We start from the raw sequence: 18,099 nt of genomic DNA, 5'->3' as shown, positions 1-18,099 counted from the left end.
TTTATTGTCTCAACTTTTTTTTAAATTTGGGGTTGTAATCATCAATACTGTACACTATCAATGGATGTACACGGTGATCCAGATAACTACCATGATGTAATCACTTGCTCTTGTTCCATTTATAACATATCATGAAAATTTAATCTAAATTTGTCAGTAACTTAAAAAAAAACTTTAAAAGTGCTCAGGCACAAGGACTGGACTTAAAATACAGTCACTGTTGGGAAAAACATGAAATATCTTAAAAAAGTTTGAAGAATTATTGAAAAAGGCCAATTTAAAGTCTGTCTCATTGCAAACAAAATATAAAAATGAGGATGACTCCAGACTTTGACTCTATATTAGTACACAGCACCACTTATCTATCTAGATTTCATTGGCTTGCACTGCAATAACTGGTAGGCTATAAACAATGTTTTCAGAAGGTAGTTTAACTTGAAATATCAGGACATTTGTGTATACTCTAATCTACAACTAACCAGCATGCACAACGGCTCATATTAGTAGACCTGAGTAAAGCTTGTAAGCTTTTTCTCAGGGACTGCCAGATTTGTATCCTAATACTTTTCACCACCAGATTCTTCTCTTTACATTGGTTATTAAATCAACTTAGGGTAAAAAGAAGGGATGCACTTCCTCCAATCATGTAAAAGATAAGGTTTGGTTGATGGCTGATAGTAGTCATTGACTGCTTCAGTACCTTTCTGGTTACTGATTTTTGAGACAAATTGAGGACACACATTGCATAAAGTACTTTTGCTGCTCTGTGGGTGTGTATATATATATATATATATATATATATATATATATATATATATATATATAGTTTTTGGGTTTTTTTTTGCTAGGTAGCTGCTTAGATTAACCCATGGCTGCTCATTGTTGAGGCAAGGTTTGAAGAGTCAGTGTTTTTATGATGACTGTGAACACACCATGGACTTAACTAGCTAATTAAGGTTGGAGACCTTGATGCCAGAGCTCAAATCTCACAGGGTATTCAAACTTTTGCACTGTGTCCACTTCTTTTTATAAGGTTTCACAAATTAATATGGCACACAGCTATTTTTTTCAATACTGAAAAACAGTAGTTATCTTCAGCCGAGGTGCTGGAAGAGAAAAAATATGGTGTTTAGTGCTCAGTTGGCTGTAAGATTAACTAAAAACAAACTAATTATAATTAACACATAAATTTGGATATATAAGACATAAAATTTACTTGTATAGTTTAGAGCAAAACAGTTATGTGTCAAATAATTACCTAATCTCATAATTTATTCATGGGAGGAATTCTTTTTTCTTGTTTTTTGGGGATTTTTATTGTTAGATTTGTTCCCTATAATACATTCATTCATATACGTAACACCAAAGCAAGATGTCAGCTGGAATATTTCAGGATATTTCTCAGTTCAGGTTGTATTTACAAAACCAGAGTTATTTGGTTCCGATCGGCAGCTAAATCTGAGCCACGACTTTTGGAGTCCCTCAGTGGTCAGTCCTCAGACATCTTCTGTTCAATTTTCAATTCAATTCAATTGCAACCTAATTAAGCTCCATGTGGGTCAAATATTACAGAACCTTAGCAACATGTGTATCAAGCAGACAATACACAACTTTATGCATATCCACCACCAGACGACTGTAGACCAACTGACTTGTGTTTGGAGCTAATAAATAACTAGATGAGATTTTTATTTTTACTGCTAAATATGATCAAAACCAAAATTTTTCTGTTAGGTAACAAAGAGAAGAGGGTCAGCATTCGTAAACACATAGACTCAGATTCTTACACTCACTGACCAAGCTTGTAACCTTGGAGTGACATTAGACCTGACCTTCCACGACCACATTAAAACTTACCAGGGCAGCTAAAAGTAAAAAAAAAAAAAAAAAAGAACACAATAAACAGAGTTATAAGTTTTGTCTCCCAAAAATGTCAGAATAAATATGGAGAAGCAGCATTTAGCTGTTATTTTACAAACAAGTGGAAAAAAAGTGTAAGGAGAGATTAAACTTTCACCAAATGTGGACACCTTTAATCCAGATCATAAACTTTTCTTTCCTAGTGACAATGCATGAAATCTAAAATGTATCTTTAAATTGATGTAGTTTGATGTTCGCTTGTAATTAGCTCAGTTTTTATATAATTTTTTAATATTGTGTAATGGTTTTTGAACACTTTTGTGTTTTAACATGATTTTGACTAGGATATTCTATATATAAAGCACAGTGAATGGCATTATGTAGAAAATGCACTATAGAAATAAACAAGGCCCCTATTGACTTACGTATTGCAATAAATTATTTAAATATCTCATGTATTATTGGTGATCATAAACATCTTAATCAGCAAACATTTTGAACTTTCATTGCAGGAAATAGCTAAATTTAGGCTAATTTGTTTTCCATCCACTTAGATTTCATGGCCCCAGCAAGCAGCAACACTGAGAAAAACATCACTCACCAGGAATCACACTACTAGCTCATCAAAACTGAATATTGTCTGTTCTAATGACTTTAATTTGATCAAATGAATTACACTAAAAATATTAGTGTAGTTAAGTGGAGAGTTGATGGTCATAACTGCATAAAAATATATCAAAAGACCACCCATCCATCCATCCATCTTCCGCCGCTTATCCAGGGTCAGGTCGTGGGGGCAGCAGCCTAAGCAGGGAAGCCCAGACTTCCCTTTTCCCAGCCACATTTGCCAACTCTGCCCGAGCCACTTCAACTGGTTCCTCTTGATGCGGAGGAGCAGTGTCTCTACTCTGAGCCTCTCCCGGATGACGGAGCTCCTCATCCTATCTCTAAGGGAGAGCCCGGCCACCCTGCGGAGGAAACTCATTTCAGCCGCCTGTATACGAGATCTCGTTCTTTTGGTCACGACCCACAGCTCTTGACCTGCAGACGCCGCACCGATCCGTCTGTCGATCTCACACTCCATCCTTCCCCCACTCGTGAACAAGACCCCGAGATATTTAAACTCCTCCACTTGAGGCAGAACCTGACTCCCAACCCGGAGAGGGCAATCCACCCTATTCCGGCTGAGGACCATGGTCTCAGATTTGGAGATGCTGATTCCCATCCCAGCCGCTTCACACTCGGCCGCGAATCGCTCAAGTGAGAACTGGAGATCAAAACCAGATGAAGCCAACAGGACCACGTCGTCTGAAAAAAGCAGGGACCCAATCCTGAGTTCACCAAGCCGGATCCCCTCGAACACCTCGTCTGCGCCTAGAAATTCTGTCCAGATAAGTTATGAACAGAATTGTCAATAAAGGGCAGCCTTGGCAGAGTCCAACCCTCACTGGAAACGAATCCGACTTACTACCGGCAATGCGAACCAAGCTCTGACACCTGTCGTACAGGGACAGGACAGCTCGTACAAGGGGGTCCAGTACTCCATACTCCCAGAGTACCCCCCACAGGAGCCCCCGAGGGACACGGTTGAACGCCTTCTCCAGGTCCACAAAGCACATATAGACTGGTTGGGCAAACTCCCATGCCCCCTCCAAAGAGGATATAGAGCTGGTCCCCTGTTCCACGACCAGGACGAAAATCACACTGTTCCTCCGAGATTCAACTATCCGGCGGACCACCACAGCAGCCTGCCAGTCCAGTGGCACTGTCCCTGATGTCCACGCGATGCTGCAGAGGCGTGTCAGCCAGGACAGTCCCATAGCATCCAGAGCCTTAAGGAACTCAGGCAATCTCATCCACCCCCGGGGCCTTGCCGCCAAGGAGCTTTTTGACCACCTCAGCGACTTCAGCCCCAGAGATAGGAGAGTCAAGCCCTGAGTCCCCCAGCTCTGCTTCCTCATCGTCAGCAGCTCCCCATCTCCACTGTAGTATTAACGAAGCACTGCCTCCCCCAGAGCCGCTGAAAGGTGGACCAGAATCACCTCAAAGTCGTCCGGAAGTCTTTCTCCATAACCTCGCCAAACTCCTCCCATGCCCAAATTTTTGGGCTCCCTGAGCCGTCGCTGAGCCGTCACCTTACCGTGGTGGAGGGGTTTGTGCGTCCTGAAGAGCCTAGCAGCTATGTTGTCGGGGGCTTTATGCCCCTGGTAGGGTCACCCATGGCAAACAGGTGTTTAGGGGAGGGACCAGACCAAGTACGGCTCATAGATCTCGATATGATGACCACGAACATGGGCATAAATGTTCCCTTGCCCGGACGCGGGTTACTGGGGCCCCACTCTGGAGCCAGGCCTGGGGGTGTGGCACGAGAGCGAGCATCTGGTGCCCAGGACTTTGCCCATGGGGCCCGGTCAGGCTCGGCCCGAAAGGGTTACATGGGCCCCACCTCCTGTGGGCTCACCATCTGCGGGAGGAGCCGTAGGGGTCGGGTGCAATGTGAGCTGGGCGGCAGCAAGGGGCGGGGACCCTGGCTGCAGAAGCTGGCTCTAGGGAATGTCACCTATCTGGTGTGGAAGGAGACTGACCTTGTGCGCGAGGTTGAGCAGTTCTGACTAGATATAGTTGGACTCACCTCAACGCATGGCTTGGGCACTGGAACCAGTACCCTCGAGAGGGGCTGGACCTTTTTCCACTCTGGAGTTGCTCATGGTGAGAGGCGCCGAGCAGGTGTGGACATTCTCATCAGCCCCCGGCTTGGTGCCCGCATGTTGGGGTTTACCCCGGTGGATGAAAGAGTAGTTTCCCTCCGCCTTTGTGTGGGGGGACGGGTTCTGACTGTTGTCTGTGCTTGTGCACCAAACAGCAGTTCAGAGTACCCACCCTTTCTGGAGTCCTTGGAGGGAGTGCTGGAGGGTGCTCCTTTTGGGGACTCCATTGTTCTGCTGGGGGACTTCAATGCTCACGTGGGCAATGACAGTGAGACCTGGAGAGGGAGTGATTGGGAGGCATGGTCCTCCCCCTCTGAACCCAAATGGTGTTTTGTTATTGGACTTCTGTGCTCGTCATGGATTGTCCTTAATGAACACCATGTTCCAATATAAGAGTGTCCATAGGTACACCTTGCATCAGGACTCCCTGGGCTGCAGTTCGATGATCGATTTTGTATCACCGGCCCTGGGGCCACTTGCCTTGGACACTAGGGAGTAGAGGGGGGGTGGAGCTGTCAACTGATCACCACCTGGTGGTGAGTTGGCTCAGATGATGGGGGAGGAAGCCGGTCAGATCTGGCAGACCCAAGCATGTTGTGAGGGTCTGCTGGGAACGCCTGGATGAGTCCCCCGTCAGAGGAATAGCTATTTTGACTTATGGACTCTAAGACCACGCAAACTACTCTGGCATCATCTTGTGAAATACGCAGGACATTCCCTGGAAGAGACAGTGGAAAATAGAAGTATATTGGTGCTAAAACTCAAACAATCAAACAAAAAAATTGAAAGAGAAAAAAAACCAGGTTTGAATATTTTAAAATTGGCTGAACTTTAAGCTGTCAAGTCACTTGGCTCTTTTCCATTTTAACATGCAGGAGATGGCATTCATCATTACCAAAAATAAATGTTTTTAAATATGAAATGTTAGTACCCAAATTGACATGATCCCAAGATGCTGATTGTGTTACCTTCATTGTATGAAAGAGTTTTAACATTGTTAAAGGTTTACAACATATAGTAATTTCAGTTCATTTCAGTTTGATTTTCACTGCCATTTGGTATTAATCTTCGACTATGTTCACAGACAAGGCTGGATTATCCAGTGGACATTATGGGCACAGGCCCAGGGGCCCATGCCCACTTCGGGCCCATGTGGGGTAAACACCAGCAGTTTGGACATGAAACAAAATGTACATAAAAGCCAGATAGTCGCATCACAGTGTCCAGTGTATTTCTATTAGCACAATTCACAATTTTCAAAAGTTGTGGTGGGGAAGGGGGCCCCTGGAATATTCTGGGCCCAGGGGCCTGTGCACTTTTAATCCAGCCCTGTCCACACAGATCAGTTATTCTTGTATTCCCAAAATATTTAATGACAGACTGTAAATAAAATATTTTTAGTCGATTTAACATTCAAAACCCCATACAACGTCTTTATACAATTTAACAATGGTGAATAAAAACTTACATTGAGAAGAGGAAAAGCACAGGTTTCTGAAAGGCATAGTTTGCATAATATTTGCCTGAACACAGTCAATGTACATGACACCGATTTGTACAATGAAGTATGAAAGTGGAGCGCCACTGTCCCCTGCAGATTGAAATCGATGATTGCCGATAGGGCAAAGGGGCCGGTTTCCGGACACTCCCGAACACTTCCGAAGACAACCTCCCCTCTTCTTCCCTTCCTCCCTCCCCTTCACGCCTAATGTTGCTGTACCTCAAACCCTCCCCCCGTATCAGAGGAGTAGAAACAACAAGCCGCCATTTTGTTTGTGCGGACAGACCGTCAGGAAAAGGAGATAACCGATAGAAGGAGCGACTCCGGCAGCCGACGGCAGCCGCTCCGGAACCGCTGGGGGAAGCCAGAGCAGCCGAATCCTGTCCGTGCTATCCAGAGAGGGAGAGCATCACGAAAAGGATAAGACGTCAGTGGAGGGGAAGCCGACTCGGTGACATATATATTTATATATTTATAAATATAAATATATATGTATTTATGAGAAGGAAATGCTCTGAAAAATCCAAGGAAGGGGGTGTTTTGCGGAGCGGCGACGGGGAGGAGAGGCGGAAGAGGGCAATATTACAACGAGGAAAAACCTGCAAAAAGGGGAAAACATCAACATGAAAAATCATTATGTGTCCATCGCGGAGGAAGGAACGAGCCTGCAGAGACAATTATATAAATAAATTGCTGCCGGGCAGAAGGGATAGGTGGAAAGAAAGACGGGTTTAAAGAGGAAAATTGCCAGGACCAACACGAAGGGGGGCATTCACCATCACAAAGAGTCAATGAGAGGATTTTGTCAGCTCGAAATATTTTAAGGGGGAGTGTTAAGGTTACTGTGTCGATTTGAAGCTTTCCGCTTTCGAAACAGCCATAATTTTCCTACAATTCACCGTTATTTTGTCTTTTTAAAAAAAAAAAAAAAAAAAAAAAAAAAACAACCAAGAAATCTCTATCTTTTTTTGCCTGTCGCCTCGTTTCCGTCCTGGTCTTGCTTTTAAAAAAGAAAAAAAAAGCATTTCTTCTTTTTACATGCATGGCCAGGACATCCCTTAGCAGTGGAAAAAAGGTGGTAAATCACGCTGTTCATCATCTGAGATTGCAAGTGTTCAAACCAAGCGAGAACCAGAGGAGGCACCTCTGCAGGAGCACAAGATAAGTAACCCGACAGACCTTCTTGTACAATATAAAAGTAATTGGATCAATTTGACCGACCCTCTGATTGGCAATTAACGCCTTCAAGAACTATACCGTCACAGAAACCGAAGAAGAAAAGGTGGAATTAAAATGCATGCGGGGAAATTGCACAGGAGCAGTGATTTTTAGATTTTAAACCATTTTCTGCTTTAACCTTTGCCAGCTGTGCTGACTGCTACAGACATTTCGCGTTTGGGGGTTTTCATCCACCAAATGTGCAATAACAGTCTGTTCTTTCTGACCCAGTGCCTTGCATGGTCAAACACTAAGTGCACATTTCAGTTAGCATGCACATGCAAAACAAAAGTCATGCATGAGAATATACGTCTGCAATAGATTTTTATGGACAGATGTGCGTGGCTCCTGCATTCCAACTATCAAGCCAATTGCGTTGTTTTTCCTCTGTATTGCCACGATTAACGCTTGAACTGTGTTTTAAAAAATTACTACCCGGTGTCTTTCACACACCGACCGATTGCCTTTTGTTTTATCTCTGGGAAAAGGAAGGAATCGGTGAGAGAAATACATAATCCAGCCAAGGATTCTCTTTTTAAAAACTGTTGCATGAGATCGCAGTCCCCATGAGTTAAGAGAGAAGTACCCCTTACTTGAGTTGTTCTGGACACAGTTGTCATATCTGTGCCATCACAAAGACACTCCTCTCGGGAGCTTTTTTCCCCCCCTCCAGATCTGAAATACACAATTTCTCCTGCTGACTATGGCAGACAGAACTGAGTGTAGTACCGGGGACGGATCCTGGGACAGTTTCTGTGTCGCAGAAGAAGAGGAGGCTACATGAGGTTGCCGCACGCTTGCCTTTTCGCCGACTCCACCTTCCCACCTCCTCCTGTTCAAATCTGTGAAGAAACAAAATCTCCGACAAGGGAGGGGGACTGATATCTGCAGAGAGGTACGAACCGAGAGGGTGAACTCAAAAGAGTTCAACATTGCTGTCCTCTCCCCTACCGTCCCCCCAAACGGTGGGGGAATGATCAGAAACATTTCTTAAAGGGACTTGGAGACGGAAATAAAAGGAAATACACTACAGTCCCTTTTTTTTAATTCGTCAAAAAATATGGCCGATAATGTCCTGGAGTCTGGCCCGCCTTCAGCCAAGAGGCCCAAGCTGTCCTCTCCAGCTCTGTCCGTGTCTGCCAGTGATGGAAATGGTAAATATATTGCATGCATTACTTTGCAGAGGACCGCACACACAAACTGTTGTATTTGTGTTTTTATGCCGGACCTGGTCGCACCGTAACTTAGTTTGTTCTGACACTTTTGCTGCTTCACATTTGATGCTTTTACACGTGAATTTTTAAAGCTTCGTTGGGGGAAAGTAGTTTAGGGGGGAAGATACTGCTCAAGGGTGAAAATATGAGCAGAAACCAGGAGCAGAAGCAACTTTCCAACAATACTGTTTTGATGCGTTAGCCTCAACAGGCTAACTAGCCGCAACTAAAAGATCCACCTCCAAACAATGGAGGAGTCGAGACACCCCAGTTTGTTGAAAGGTTTTCCACTTATAATAAAGTTAATTAAGAAGAACTATGGGAACACTTACATACTAAGTAAACTGTTTTATAGTTATCATAGGAATATAGTGGTAAATGTATTTTTCCAAACAGCTTTGAGTGAAAGTTGCTACAACCGAGCGAGCTAGCCAAGTAGCTAGAAAGACACCCCCACCGGAGCGGCTCAGCTGAGCTACCAGCAGAAAATCGGGAATGTTTATCAGTTTACCCCTTTTTCTGAAGATTTAGCAACGTTTTAAGTGGATTGTAGCTCTTTGTGTGCCCGAATACCCCTTTATGTCAAGAGTTTAGTGCCAGTGCACTGTTATTTTTTAGACAACTATTGTCAGGCTAGCTATTGTTCGACACTTCGTTAAGTTGGACGAAACGTCGTCCTGCCGAAGTTATAGCTGTGTCACTTTATCTAGTTATACCGTGTTTATCCATAAAGCAAATTACCCGCACACTTCTGGGTGTCTTTTTTCTTTTTTTCTTTTTTTTTTTAATTCTTTTTTTTTTTTTTTACTCAGGCTCTTTTGTTGAGAGGCTTTTAGTGTGCTAACAATAATACTACGGAGCCCATTCTTGGTCGTCTCCATTGTCTAACTGCACGGCAACACTACGCTACACTTTTCGTCCACTTATACAAAATAACTCGAAATAACGCACATGATATAATTAATGTTTAAGTCTTTTCACTTTTATATGAATGCAAATATCTCTGAATGAACTCATTCACGATACTGAGCAAAAAGTTGTAAATTACTTGAATTATTTCCTCTTGCACAGTATCTCTGATATGACGCCAGACAGTTCGTACGATGGTTTAATTCAATCTGTTTATTCAGATACTAAATAAACTATTCAAGATTAATTTCTTCTTGATTTATATCATTATTAGGACTCCAAAGGAAATGTAGCAGTTTTTGACATTGACTCCTAGTATTGGATGTAATGAAATATTGAGGAAATGTTGAGATAATTTTTATAGAATTCATTATAATCAGAACACTTCTAGATTTGTGTGTCTGTCGAAAGAGTAAGATTTCTTGTGCTTTTTGCTCTTCCATCCTGGTCTGCTTTATAACTGCTGCATAAACCTACCTGAATGCAGTAGTGTTTACCTTCTGCGGCTTCTCACTTTGTCCCCACTGTGTCCACTCTTCATGTATGGAACTCCACCAAACCACAAACTCATGCCGAAGAGAGAAGTCTAGGTTATGAGAGGCAGCTACTGCTGTGTTGGTTATCAAGCTGCAAGTCATATATGAAGGGTTTAGCTTCATGTGAATGGAAAGAAATATCTTTTCTAATTTTTAATTTTTGTTCCTTCATATCTAGATTTTGGTTCATTCTTTGACCTGGAGCAGGACCTCCCAGATGAGCTCATCAGTTCCTCAGACCTCGGACTGACCAATGGCGACGATGCCAGCCAACTCCATACTAGTCTCGGAGGGCTTGGAGGGGGGATTGGTGGCCAGGATGCAGCTGCAAAACACAAACAGCTGTCTGAGCTCTTGCGTTCAGGAGCACCAACACAGCCAGGTGGCCCCACTCCCAACAGTGCATCATCTGGGAATCCCATGGGGATGATGGGGGGTGTCGGCGTGTCCTCTGGTGGACCTCAGGGCATGCACCCTCAGAACCAGCAGCAACAACCTGGATTAATGCAGCAGGTTGGGATGGTTGGAAGTGTGGCGGCACTCAGTCGGTCAGCAGCCATGATGGGTGGCCAAAAGGGCAACGTTGGACAGCAGCAGCAAGGGTTGATGGGGGGGCAGGTTGTCAATGGCTCACCTAGAATGGGCTACCCCGGCAACGCTGGCATGGGCAACGCTAGTAATATTTTGGCAGAGACATTGCAGCAACAGGGCAACCAGCCGATGAGTGCCGGGGGTCAGGCAGGGATGAGACCACAGCAGCCTGGTGCGCTGAACAAGGTAGGTCTACCTACAGTGGCAGATCCAAACTGTACACACTGATGGTTGGTCAGAAAGTCTCTTCTCAATTAAGTTATTTCATATATCTATATATAATTTTTTTTTTAAATTCAGGCCTTTCAGTTTAAGACAAACATTGCCTTAAAAAAGTCACTAATATTCTCTAACAGCTAAATGTTTTGATCTACATCGAAGTGACCTTATTAATCTGCCGGTGATAGAATAAAAAGAGCAGTTCTAGAGTATTGATCTGGTTGTGCTTGGAACAGCCCTCTTTCTCAGGCAGCAATAACGTTGAAATTGCTGCTAAAGGGGATGGGAGTGTGTCACGTTCCTGAGGAGAGTTGATTGAGATGTAAACTGAAGTATGGCTATAACTTTTAGATCGCTGAGGATGAGTTCTCCACAGCAGGTGCAGGGAAGACAGTTCGCTCTGTGGTACTGATGGTTAACCACTTTGTTAGTCAATATGCCGCACGGTGGTTGTGATTTTGTTGTCAAGGTATGCGAAGGCATTACTGTAAACTATTGTTAATTGGCTGGATAGCCCTGTTTTCCTGAAGCTTCTGTGCAATAGTAAAGATATTATTTAGAAAAGTAATGTTTGGATATCAGTCATTTGCTGAACCGCTTAGTCTTACTAAGGGTTGTGGCGGAGCTGAAGTCTTTCAAGAGGCAGAGTCCTCTCCATCACAGGGCCACACAGAGAGACAAACAACCATTCACACCTAGGGACAATTTAGAGTAACCAAATAACCTAACATGCATGTCATTGGATGGTGGGAGAAAGCCAGAGTACCCAGAGAGAACTCACACATACAAGGGGAGAGCTTGCAAACTCCACACAGACAGGCCACCGTTCGAACATCCCTCTAAAGCGATGGAGGCTCAAACCAGCAACCATGCCACCGTGGAGCCACATTTGGGTATCATTGGGCATTTTCAAAGAACTTGAATTAGTTTTTTCTAAAGCTTAGATGTAGAGATGAATGACTCCTAAGAAGATACTTTTCTCCACCTCACATATTAGCTTAAAATGGATCCTCTTGGTTCGTATTATTCCATGTTTTCATTTGTTAAAGTCTGCAGCTGTTAGTGTCATTTTCCCAGGCCTTAATGGTGGCGGTTTGAACATGTCTGTGTTTTTAATATATTTAACAATAAAGGAAGAGATCAGAACTGACATAGGTCATACATTAATTTGTTGCGATAGGAGTATTTTAATGTAGTATTTGCTAAGTAAATCTGTGGGACTATAGCTTTAGTTTCGCATCATCTGTGATGGTATTGTTTTGTACAGCACTTTGGTCAACTGAAGTTGTCTTTAAATGTGCTTTAATTTAATTTTGACATTGTGAAATCACATAATTAAAGGTTGAAAACTACTCAGTCAGCATTAGTTGCATCTAGTTTGGTCATTTAAGTAAAAAATCCTTAAAACTGTTTCTCTGTCTCTCACACTCTTCCCCTTACCTTACCTTTAATTTTGTTCCTCTTATGTCTTCTGCACCGTCCTCCAGATGAATATGATGGCCAACACGGGCCCCTATGGTGGTTCGTATGGCCAGTCTGCTGGCCAGGGGTTGCCGGGAGCAGGGCTGGGCCCACAGCTCCAGAATAAAGCCGGGCTGCCCAACAATATGGCCGCTCAGTTCAGCATGGACAAGAAGGCACCCGCTGGTCAAGGCATGCCCGGGATGGTAGGTTTTCTCTCTCAACAGATGTGACTGTCCTGTGAGTCTCTCTCTACTGTTGACCTAAAGTTAAAAACATGCAGGAAATACATTTCCTCAGCTTGCTTTCACACTTTCTAAGTCAAAAGGAAAAACCTGCCATGAAAGAAACGTACCTACGGGAAGCTGTTGCGTAATTTGTTTGAGCCACAAACATACCTGAGGAATTTGGAAAATATTGAAGTGGAGAAGAGCATTATGGGATTGTTGATTGTATCCAAAATCTAGACTATCTGTGATTTGATCCTTTTCTAGTGGTGATGAAAAATGTAATCTCATTTTACCCCGCAGCAAACGTTTAATCAATGTTTCGGATCTTGCAAAATTCTTTTTTTGATGCAGTTTTTTGAAGGATTTCTCTGCAGAGAAATCCTCACGTAAACACATATCTGGGCACAGAAAGCAGGGTCAACAGGTGAACCTCCTCTGTTGCACCTGACTCTTCATCATATACAGCAGGGTAGTGTTTATGTGGTGAGTACCTCCTGTCCGAGTCATGTTTCACCGTGACTTATTGAAAATCTTTGAAGAACTTTGTCAGACCGTTTCTCCTCCTTTTGGTCATGGTACGGCTTTGTGATGATACTGAATATTGCAGTGATTTTTTTTTGTGTCCCTTAAGATGACAAGTGATGATGATGGATTTGTTTTACTTCATAACAAACCCAGCAAGAAGTTGTGGGTGACAGGTTTGTGGTCCAGACTTGCCCACAAACAGCAGAAAGAGTAGTCTCATGTAGCTGCTGCGTCTCTAAGGAAAACCTGAGTTAAAACAAGAAATTTACATCAATTTTATGTTCCATTGAAAGTTGTTTTTTTTTTCTTTCTCACATTATCATCAATTAAGTTCTTATGTACATTAACATTTTTCTTAAACACCAGTAGAGGCTGATTTCCTGGACAGGAAGAAGCTCCTGCTAGGTGTTAACATAGTTGTCCTGTGTGGGATTATATTTTTAAAAAGGAAAAAAAGGCGCTTAAATCATAAAAAGCTTTCTTTAGGAAAAATTAAAAAGGACTTTAAAAGGTTAATCATTTTAGGCAAAATTATTCCCGTGTTGTTGTCAGATAACCACAGGTATGATTTTCCTGTTTCTGGTTTAGGTTGTTTTTTTGTTTAATGATAGAATTGATTAGTTTAACAGTTAATTTAATAAATAAATGGACGACACATTTATTTGTTAGTCTTGAGTATTAAAGTGTTAGAAAACAATCAGAGTTGGATTCCTGTGCTTGTAACCTGTTTCTATGGAGTAAAATCTGCAAAATGTAAAAAAAAAAAAAGATTAGATGCTTTCTCACCAGACTACGCATCCAAAGTATCTCCATGATATCTGATCACTTTGTGTTTCAAGTCATTAGTGCTTCATCACTCCTCTTTCTTTTTTATTAGACTGGTCAGCAGCAGCAGCAGCAACCCGGGGCGGTTGGTGGCGTAACGGTTGGCGGAGCAGCGTCAGTCGGAGGAACACAGGTCGGGCTGAACGCTGTGGGGGCAGGACCCGGCGCAACGCCCCCAACCGCTGATCCCGAGAAGCGGAAGCTGATTCAACAACAGCTTGTGCTCTTGCTACATGCACATAAGTGCCAGCGGAGGGAGCAGGCCAACGGGGAAGTGCGGCAGTGCAACCTGCCTCACTGCCGCACCATGAAGAACGTCCTCAACCACATGACTCATTGCCAGGCTGGCAAGTCCTGCCAGGGTGAGTCGGATGAGTTATGTTGATTGCTGGTTGACTAGCGTGTGGATTGTAACGTAAACACCAGACAGGCTTTAAACTTGTCATGTATCTGCAGCAATTCTTTTTACATGTTGCAAGTTTTTTTGTACAGTCTTTAATCACACTTGGTTTGCCTCTCAGGTTTTTATGTGTATCGGGATGAGTTATTCCCTCTTCGGCTGGCTGATCTTCTGTATTTTTCTCTGTTCTCCTCCTTTCATTGAGCCTCCATCTGGACATAGTTTTATTGTATTGAATGACTCATACAATAACTTTTAGTTTCTGCCTTTTTCTGGCTTCCCTTTTGACACATTTCCTTTTTTTCCTCCCATCTCATGCTTGTCTCATCATTCATCTTCCTCCTTCACCCCGATCATATTTCACTTGTACTCTCTCCTTTGTTTTCCACCTGTTCTGAAACTTTTCTCTATTTCTGTCTCTCCTCTTCCAGTGGCACACTGTGCCTCATCCAGACAGATCATCTCTCATTGGAAGAATTGCACACGACACGACTGTCCTGTATGTCTACCGCTGAAAAACGCTGGAGACAAGAGGAACCAGCAGTGTGAGTGTTTCTCTCTTTTAGAGGGTGTCTCGGCAATATGGATGCAGATGTTAGAAGTTAATCTTTCCCTTTTTTCATCGTCACAGCTCTTGTCAACAGTGCAGCAGCAGTGGGTTTAGTGAACTCTTTAGGTTCGGGTGTACCAGGTGGACAGTCCAACACTCAAAACCTAAACCCTCCCAGCCAGATTGACCCCAGCTCCATAGAGAGGGCCTACGCTGCACTGGGTCTTACTTACCAAGGCAACCAGATGCCGCAGCAGCAGCAGCCGCCGCCGCCGCCGCCACAGGCCAACATGCCAAATCAGGGCCTGCAAGGACAGCCTGGGATGAGGAGTCTCAATACCATGGGTTAGTTTAGTTTGTGTTATCATACAACTTAACATGGACCTTGACTGAACATCAGTTTTCCTTCTTGATGGATAGCATGCGCAACAATGGTTGACTTAATCAAAGTTAACTAACTTTCTGTTCTTAGCTTTCAAATGCAGTAAATGAATCTCTGCTTCACAGGACATAGCAGGTCTTTGTGTTCACTGGACTTGCTCTTTGTTTGAGATGTGAACGACTTTAATTTTTCCCAGCTGTTCAGCTGACTCGTGGTCAATCACTTTGTTAAACAAATCTGATTTATATTACAATGTAGTCCACAGTCACATGTCGTATGGTGATCTCCCTGGTAAGGAACACATTCTGAAGTGGACACTAACTAATGTTCAGATGTTTGGCAGAGCAACTTTTGTTTAATATCTTCAGCCTTTTAACTTCATCGTGACCTGTTTTTAGGAGGAAACTCTATGGGAGTGAATGGTGGAGTGGGGGTGCAGCCCTCCAACCAGCAGTCCACGTTACTTGCAGACGCCATGTTGCACAACAACATGACAGCACAGAGGTCAGGCTGTTATTCACTTGTGTACTTCACCTTCAATCAAATTGTTGCCGTACCACAGACTTCCAGAAAGTCAAAATAAGTCCTTCATTGCCTGAAAGTTTCACTTTTTTTCTGCTGTTTTCTTTCAGTTTGATGAACGACAGTGTGGGGAACCTGGGCTCAATGCCCACAGCTACACCCCCCTCTGCTGCAGGGATGAGAAAGTCTTGGCATGAAGACATCACGCAAGACCTCCGCAACCATCTTGTCCACAAACTGTGAGTCTTTTCTCTTGCTAAGGTTCCAACAAACCAGGTTTTGTGCATCAACAGATTAAATTAGGAGCTATCTGAACCCAGGTTAGCTGCAATGTTTTTCTTGCATGTGTGTGTGTGAGCAGTGTGCAGGCCATCTTTCCTACTCCTGACCCAGCTGCTCTGAAGGACCGGCGGATGGAGAATCTGGTGGCTTATGCCCGCAAAGTAGAAGGGGACATGTATGAGTCGGCCAACAGCAGGGTATGAGACCTGCATGCACACAGTATAAATGAATGTGCCATGGTCATCGTACATTTGTTATTCACCAACTGTGCAGTGTAACAACCTCGTGCTGCGTCCTCTCTCCTCTCCAGGCGGAGTACTACCACCTCCTGGCTGAGAAGATCTATAAAATCCAGAAGGAGCTGGAAGAAAAGAGGAGAACTCGACTCCAGAAGCAGGGCATGATGCCCGGTCAACCTGGCATTGCCTCTTCTGGCCTTCCACAGGGGCCCCCTGGTGTTGGACAGCCTCCCATGGCCCCTGGACAGCCCCCTAGTAAGTAATATTACCTGAATAACACGCTTCTCTGAGGGCACACACAAACTGCAGGATAGTTAACAATACAGACTTGGCACATAAAGCTGAGAACTGATCAGTTTTTATGTCAGAAGTGAAAAGAAAAACAGGAAGGTTTTAAAGTGGACACACAGGCTGACACACCAATGAAGTTTTCACTAATTTTCTGTGATCCTGAAGATAAGATCTTTGTTTTCTGTAATTTTTCTCTCTATCAGATGGTCCTCATGCTGATCCGTCCATGGTCAGACCAGCTGGTCCCAATCAGATGGTCAATAGAATGCAGAACCCAGCAGGTACAGCTCGAAGAACTGGAAATGTCATTGCTGCTTTCTTTTAAAGACACTCTACCAGTTTATTTTAAAATGTCGATTAACACAAGGGCAAATATTTAAAACAAAAGGTGATCTTTGTTCCTTTTTATTTTAGTTTTTATAATAACGTCAAGAGAATAACTGGACTGGACAGGTTTGCCTCTGAATTGGATGTCTCGTTTCTTTCTTCTTCTCTTTAAGGAATGAACCAGTTTGGTCAGATGGGGATGCAGTCAATGGGTCAGAGGTCAACACCTCCCCTTCCTCTTAATCCCTCAATGAACCAGGTTAGCATCACTTTGTCTTTAAAGGGTCCTATTATGGTATTTCAAGTTTTCTGAGCTTTCTACAGTGTTACAGTGTTGAATCCTCATCAGACATGTGAACGGCACTGTTTTTTTTATCACCTAAACGCATGTTTGAGTTTGAGTTCCAGTACTCTTTCCGTTCGGTTTCCATGGCGACGAAAAATGCGTCGTTTTAGAGAGTTTTTTCTACTTCAAAATCCTTGTGACGGATAAGGTTTGGTGATTGGTTACCTTCTACTGGTTAACAAGGGCATGTACAAATACATCAGGCGGGTGGAAAACGTGGGATAAAGTTATTTCCAACGATGGCTGGTGAGTTTACCAAAGAGAGACATCCTGCTGCATTCGTTGCTGTGGGTTGCTGTTTTCCACTTCGTTTTCAGGGTCTGATTCAGGTTCCAACATGTAGGGATGTATGCTATGTGTTGACATTGTAGTTTGTTTTTTTTTATTGAGTTTATATTTGCCTAATTCTTCTGTTTATGAGACGTTACAATGACGGCGAAAGCAGTTGCGGTGCGCGCTCCCGATGTAGTGCAGTGGCGGGAGGCGGGGCTTAATGCGGAAGAGTCTCAATCCACTCGTTTTTCCCACAGGCTGATCTGACAGCCTACGGAGAGGGTCGGTCTGAAGTAAATAAAGCGATTTGTGACAATAACTCGATCAATCCCAGCCCTTCTGGTCTCAGAAATAAAAATAAATTGGCCTGAAATGCACATAAATAGTTCCACTTTAAACTTGGGCTTATTTATGAACTGGATCAACTTAAAATATTCCTTAATGGTGGACGACTTTACTCATCTTGTTCCCAGATGGGGATGGGAACAACAAGGATGGGCCAACCCAATGCTACGCAGCTACAGAACCAGTACCTCCCTCCAGGCCAGTTTCCCGGCTCTAGTCCCGGACTTGGTTCTGGCCCTGTTGGCATGAACCAGCCAGGAGCACAGCCTGCTGTGCCTTCGGTAAGGGTTGGCATGACAGTAGCTGCTAGGTCTGAGTGTGAAAGAGAGCTGAACTTGTAATGTG

At 43.5% G+C, this 18,099-nt stretch overlaps 1 protein-coding gene across 1 annotated transcript in view; it reads left to right on the top strand.

Annotated features, from left to right (window-relative positions):
* The first annotated feature begins 6,325 nt into the window (after positions 1 to 6,325).
* ep300b (EP300 lysine acetyltransferase b) overlaps positions 6,326 to 18,099 on the top strand; it is a 33,509-nt gene continuing 21,735 nt past the window's right edge. Inside the window, exons 1-14 of the mRNA XM_079252942.1 lie at positions 6,326 to 6,496; positions 7,120 to 8,441; positions 10,125 to 10,723; positions 12,244 to 12,423; positions 13,850 to 14,159; positions 14,629 to 14,742; positions 14,829 to 15,092; positions 15,528 to 15,633; positions 15,762 to 15,890; positions 16,013 to 16,130; positions 16,244 to 16,427; positions 16,667 to 16,744; positions 16,964 to 17,049; positions 17,883 to 18,035. Coding sequence (XP_079109068.1) covers positions 8,348 to 8,441; positions 10,125 to 10,723; positions 12,244 to 12,423; positions 13,850 to 14,159; positions 14,629 to 14,742; positions 14,829 to 15,092; positions 15,528 to 15,633; positions 15,762 to 15,890; positions 16,013 to 16,130; positions 16,244 to 16,427; positions 16,667 to 16,744; positions 16,964 to 17,049; positions 17,883 to 18,035 — 2,415 coding nt within the window. The 5' untranslated portion in view covers positions 6,326 to 6,496; positions 7,120 to 8,347. The remainder of the gene's footprint in view (positions 6,497 to 7,119; positions 8,442 to 10,124; positions 10,724 to 12,243; positions 12,424 to 13,849; positions 14,160 to 14,628; positions 14,743 to 14,828; positions 15,093 to 15,527; positions 15,634 to 15,761; positions 15,891 to 16,012; positions 16,131 to 16,243; positions 16,428 to 16,666; positions 16,745 to 16,963; positions 17,050 to 17,882; positions 18,036 to 18,099) is intronic.

The sequence above is a fragment of the Telmatherina bonti genome (assembly GCF_933228915.1).
Source record: "Telmatherina bonti genome assembly, chromosome: 14".
Lineage (NCBI taxonomy): Eukaryota > Metazoa > Chordata > Actinopteri > Atheriniformes > Telmatherinidae > Telmatherina > Telmatherina bonti.
The sequence above is the reverse complement of the archived record's forward strand: the minus strand, read 5'-3'. Positions and strand labels throughout refer to the sequence as shown.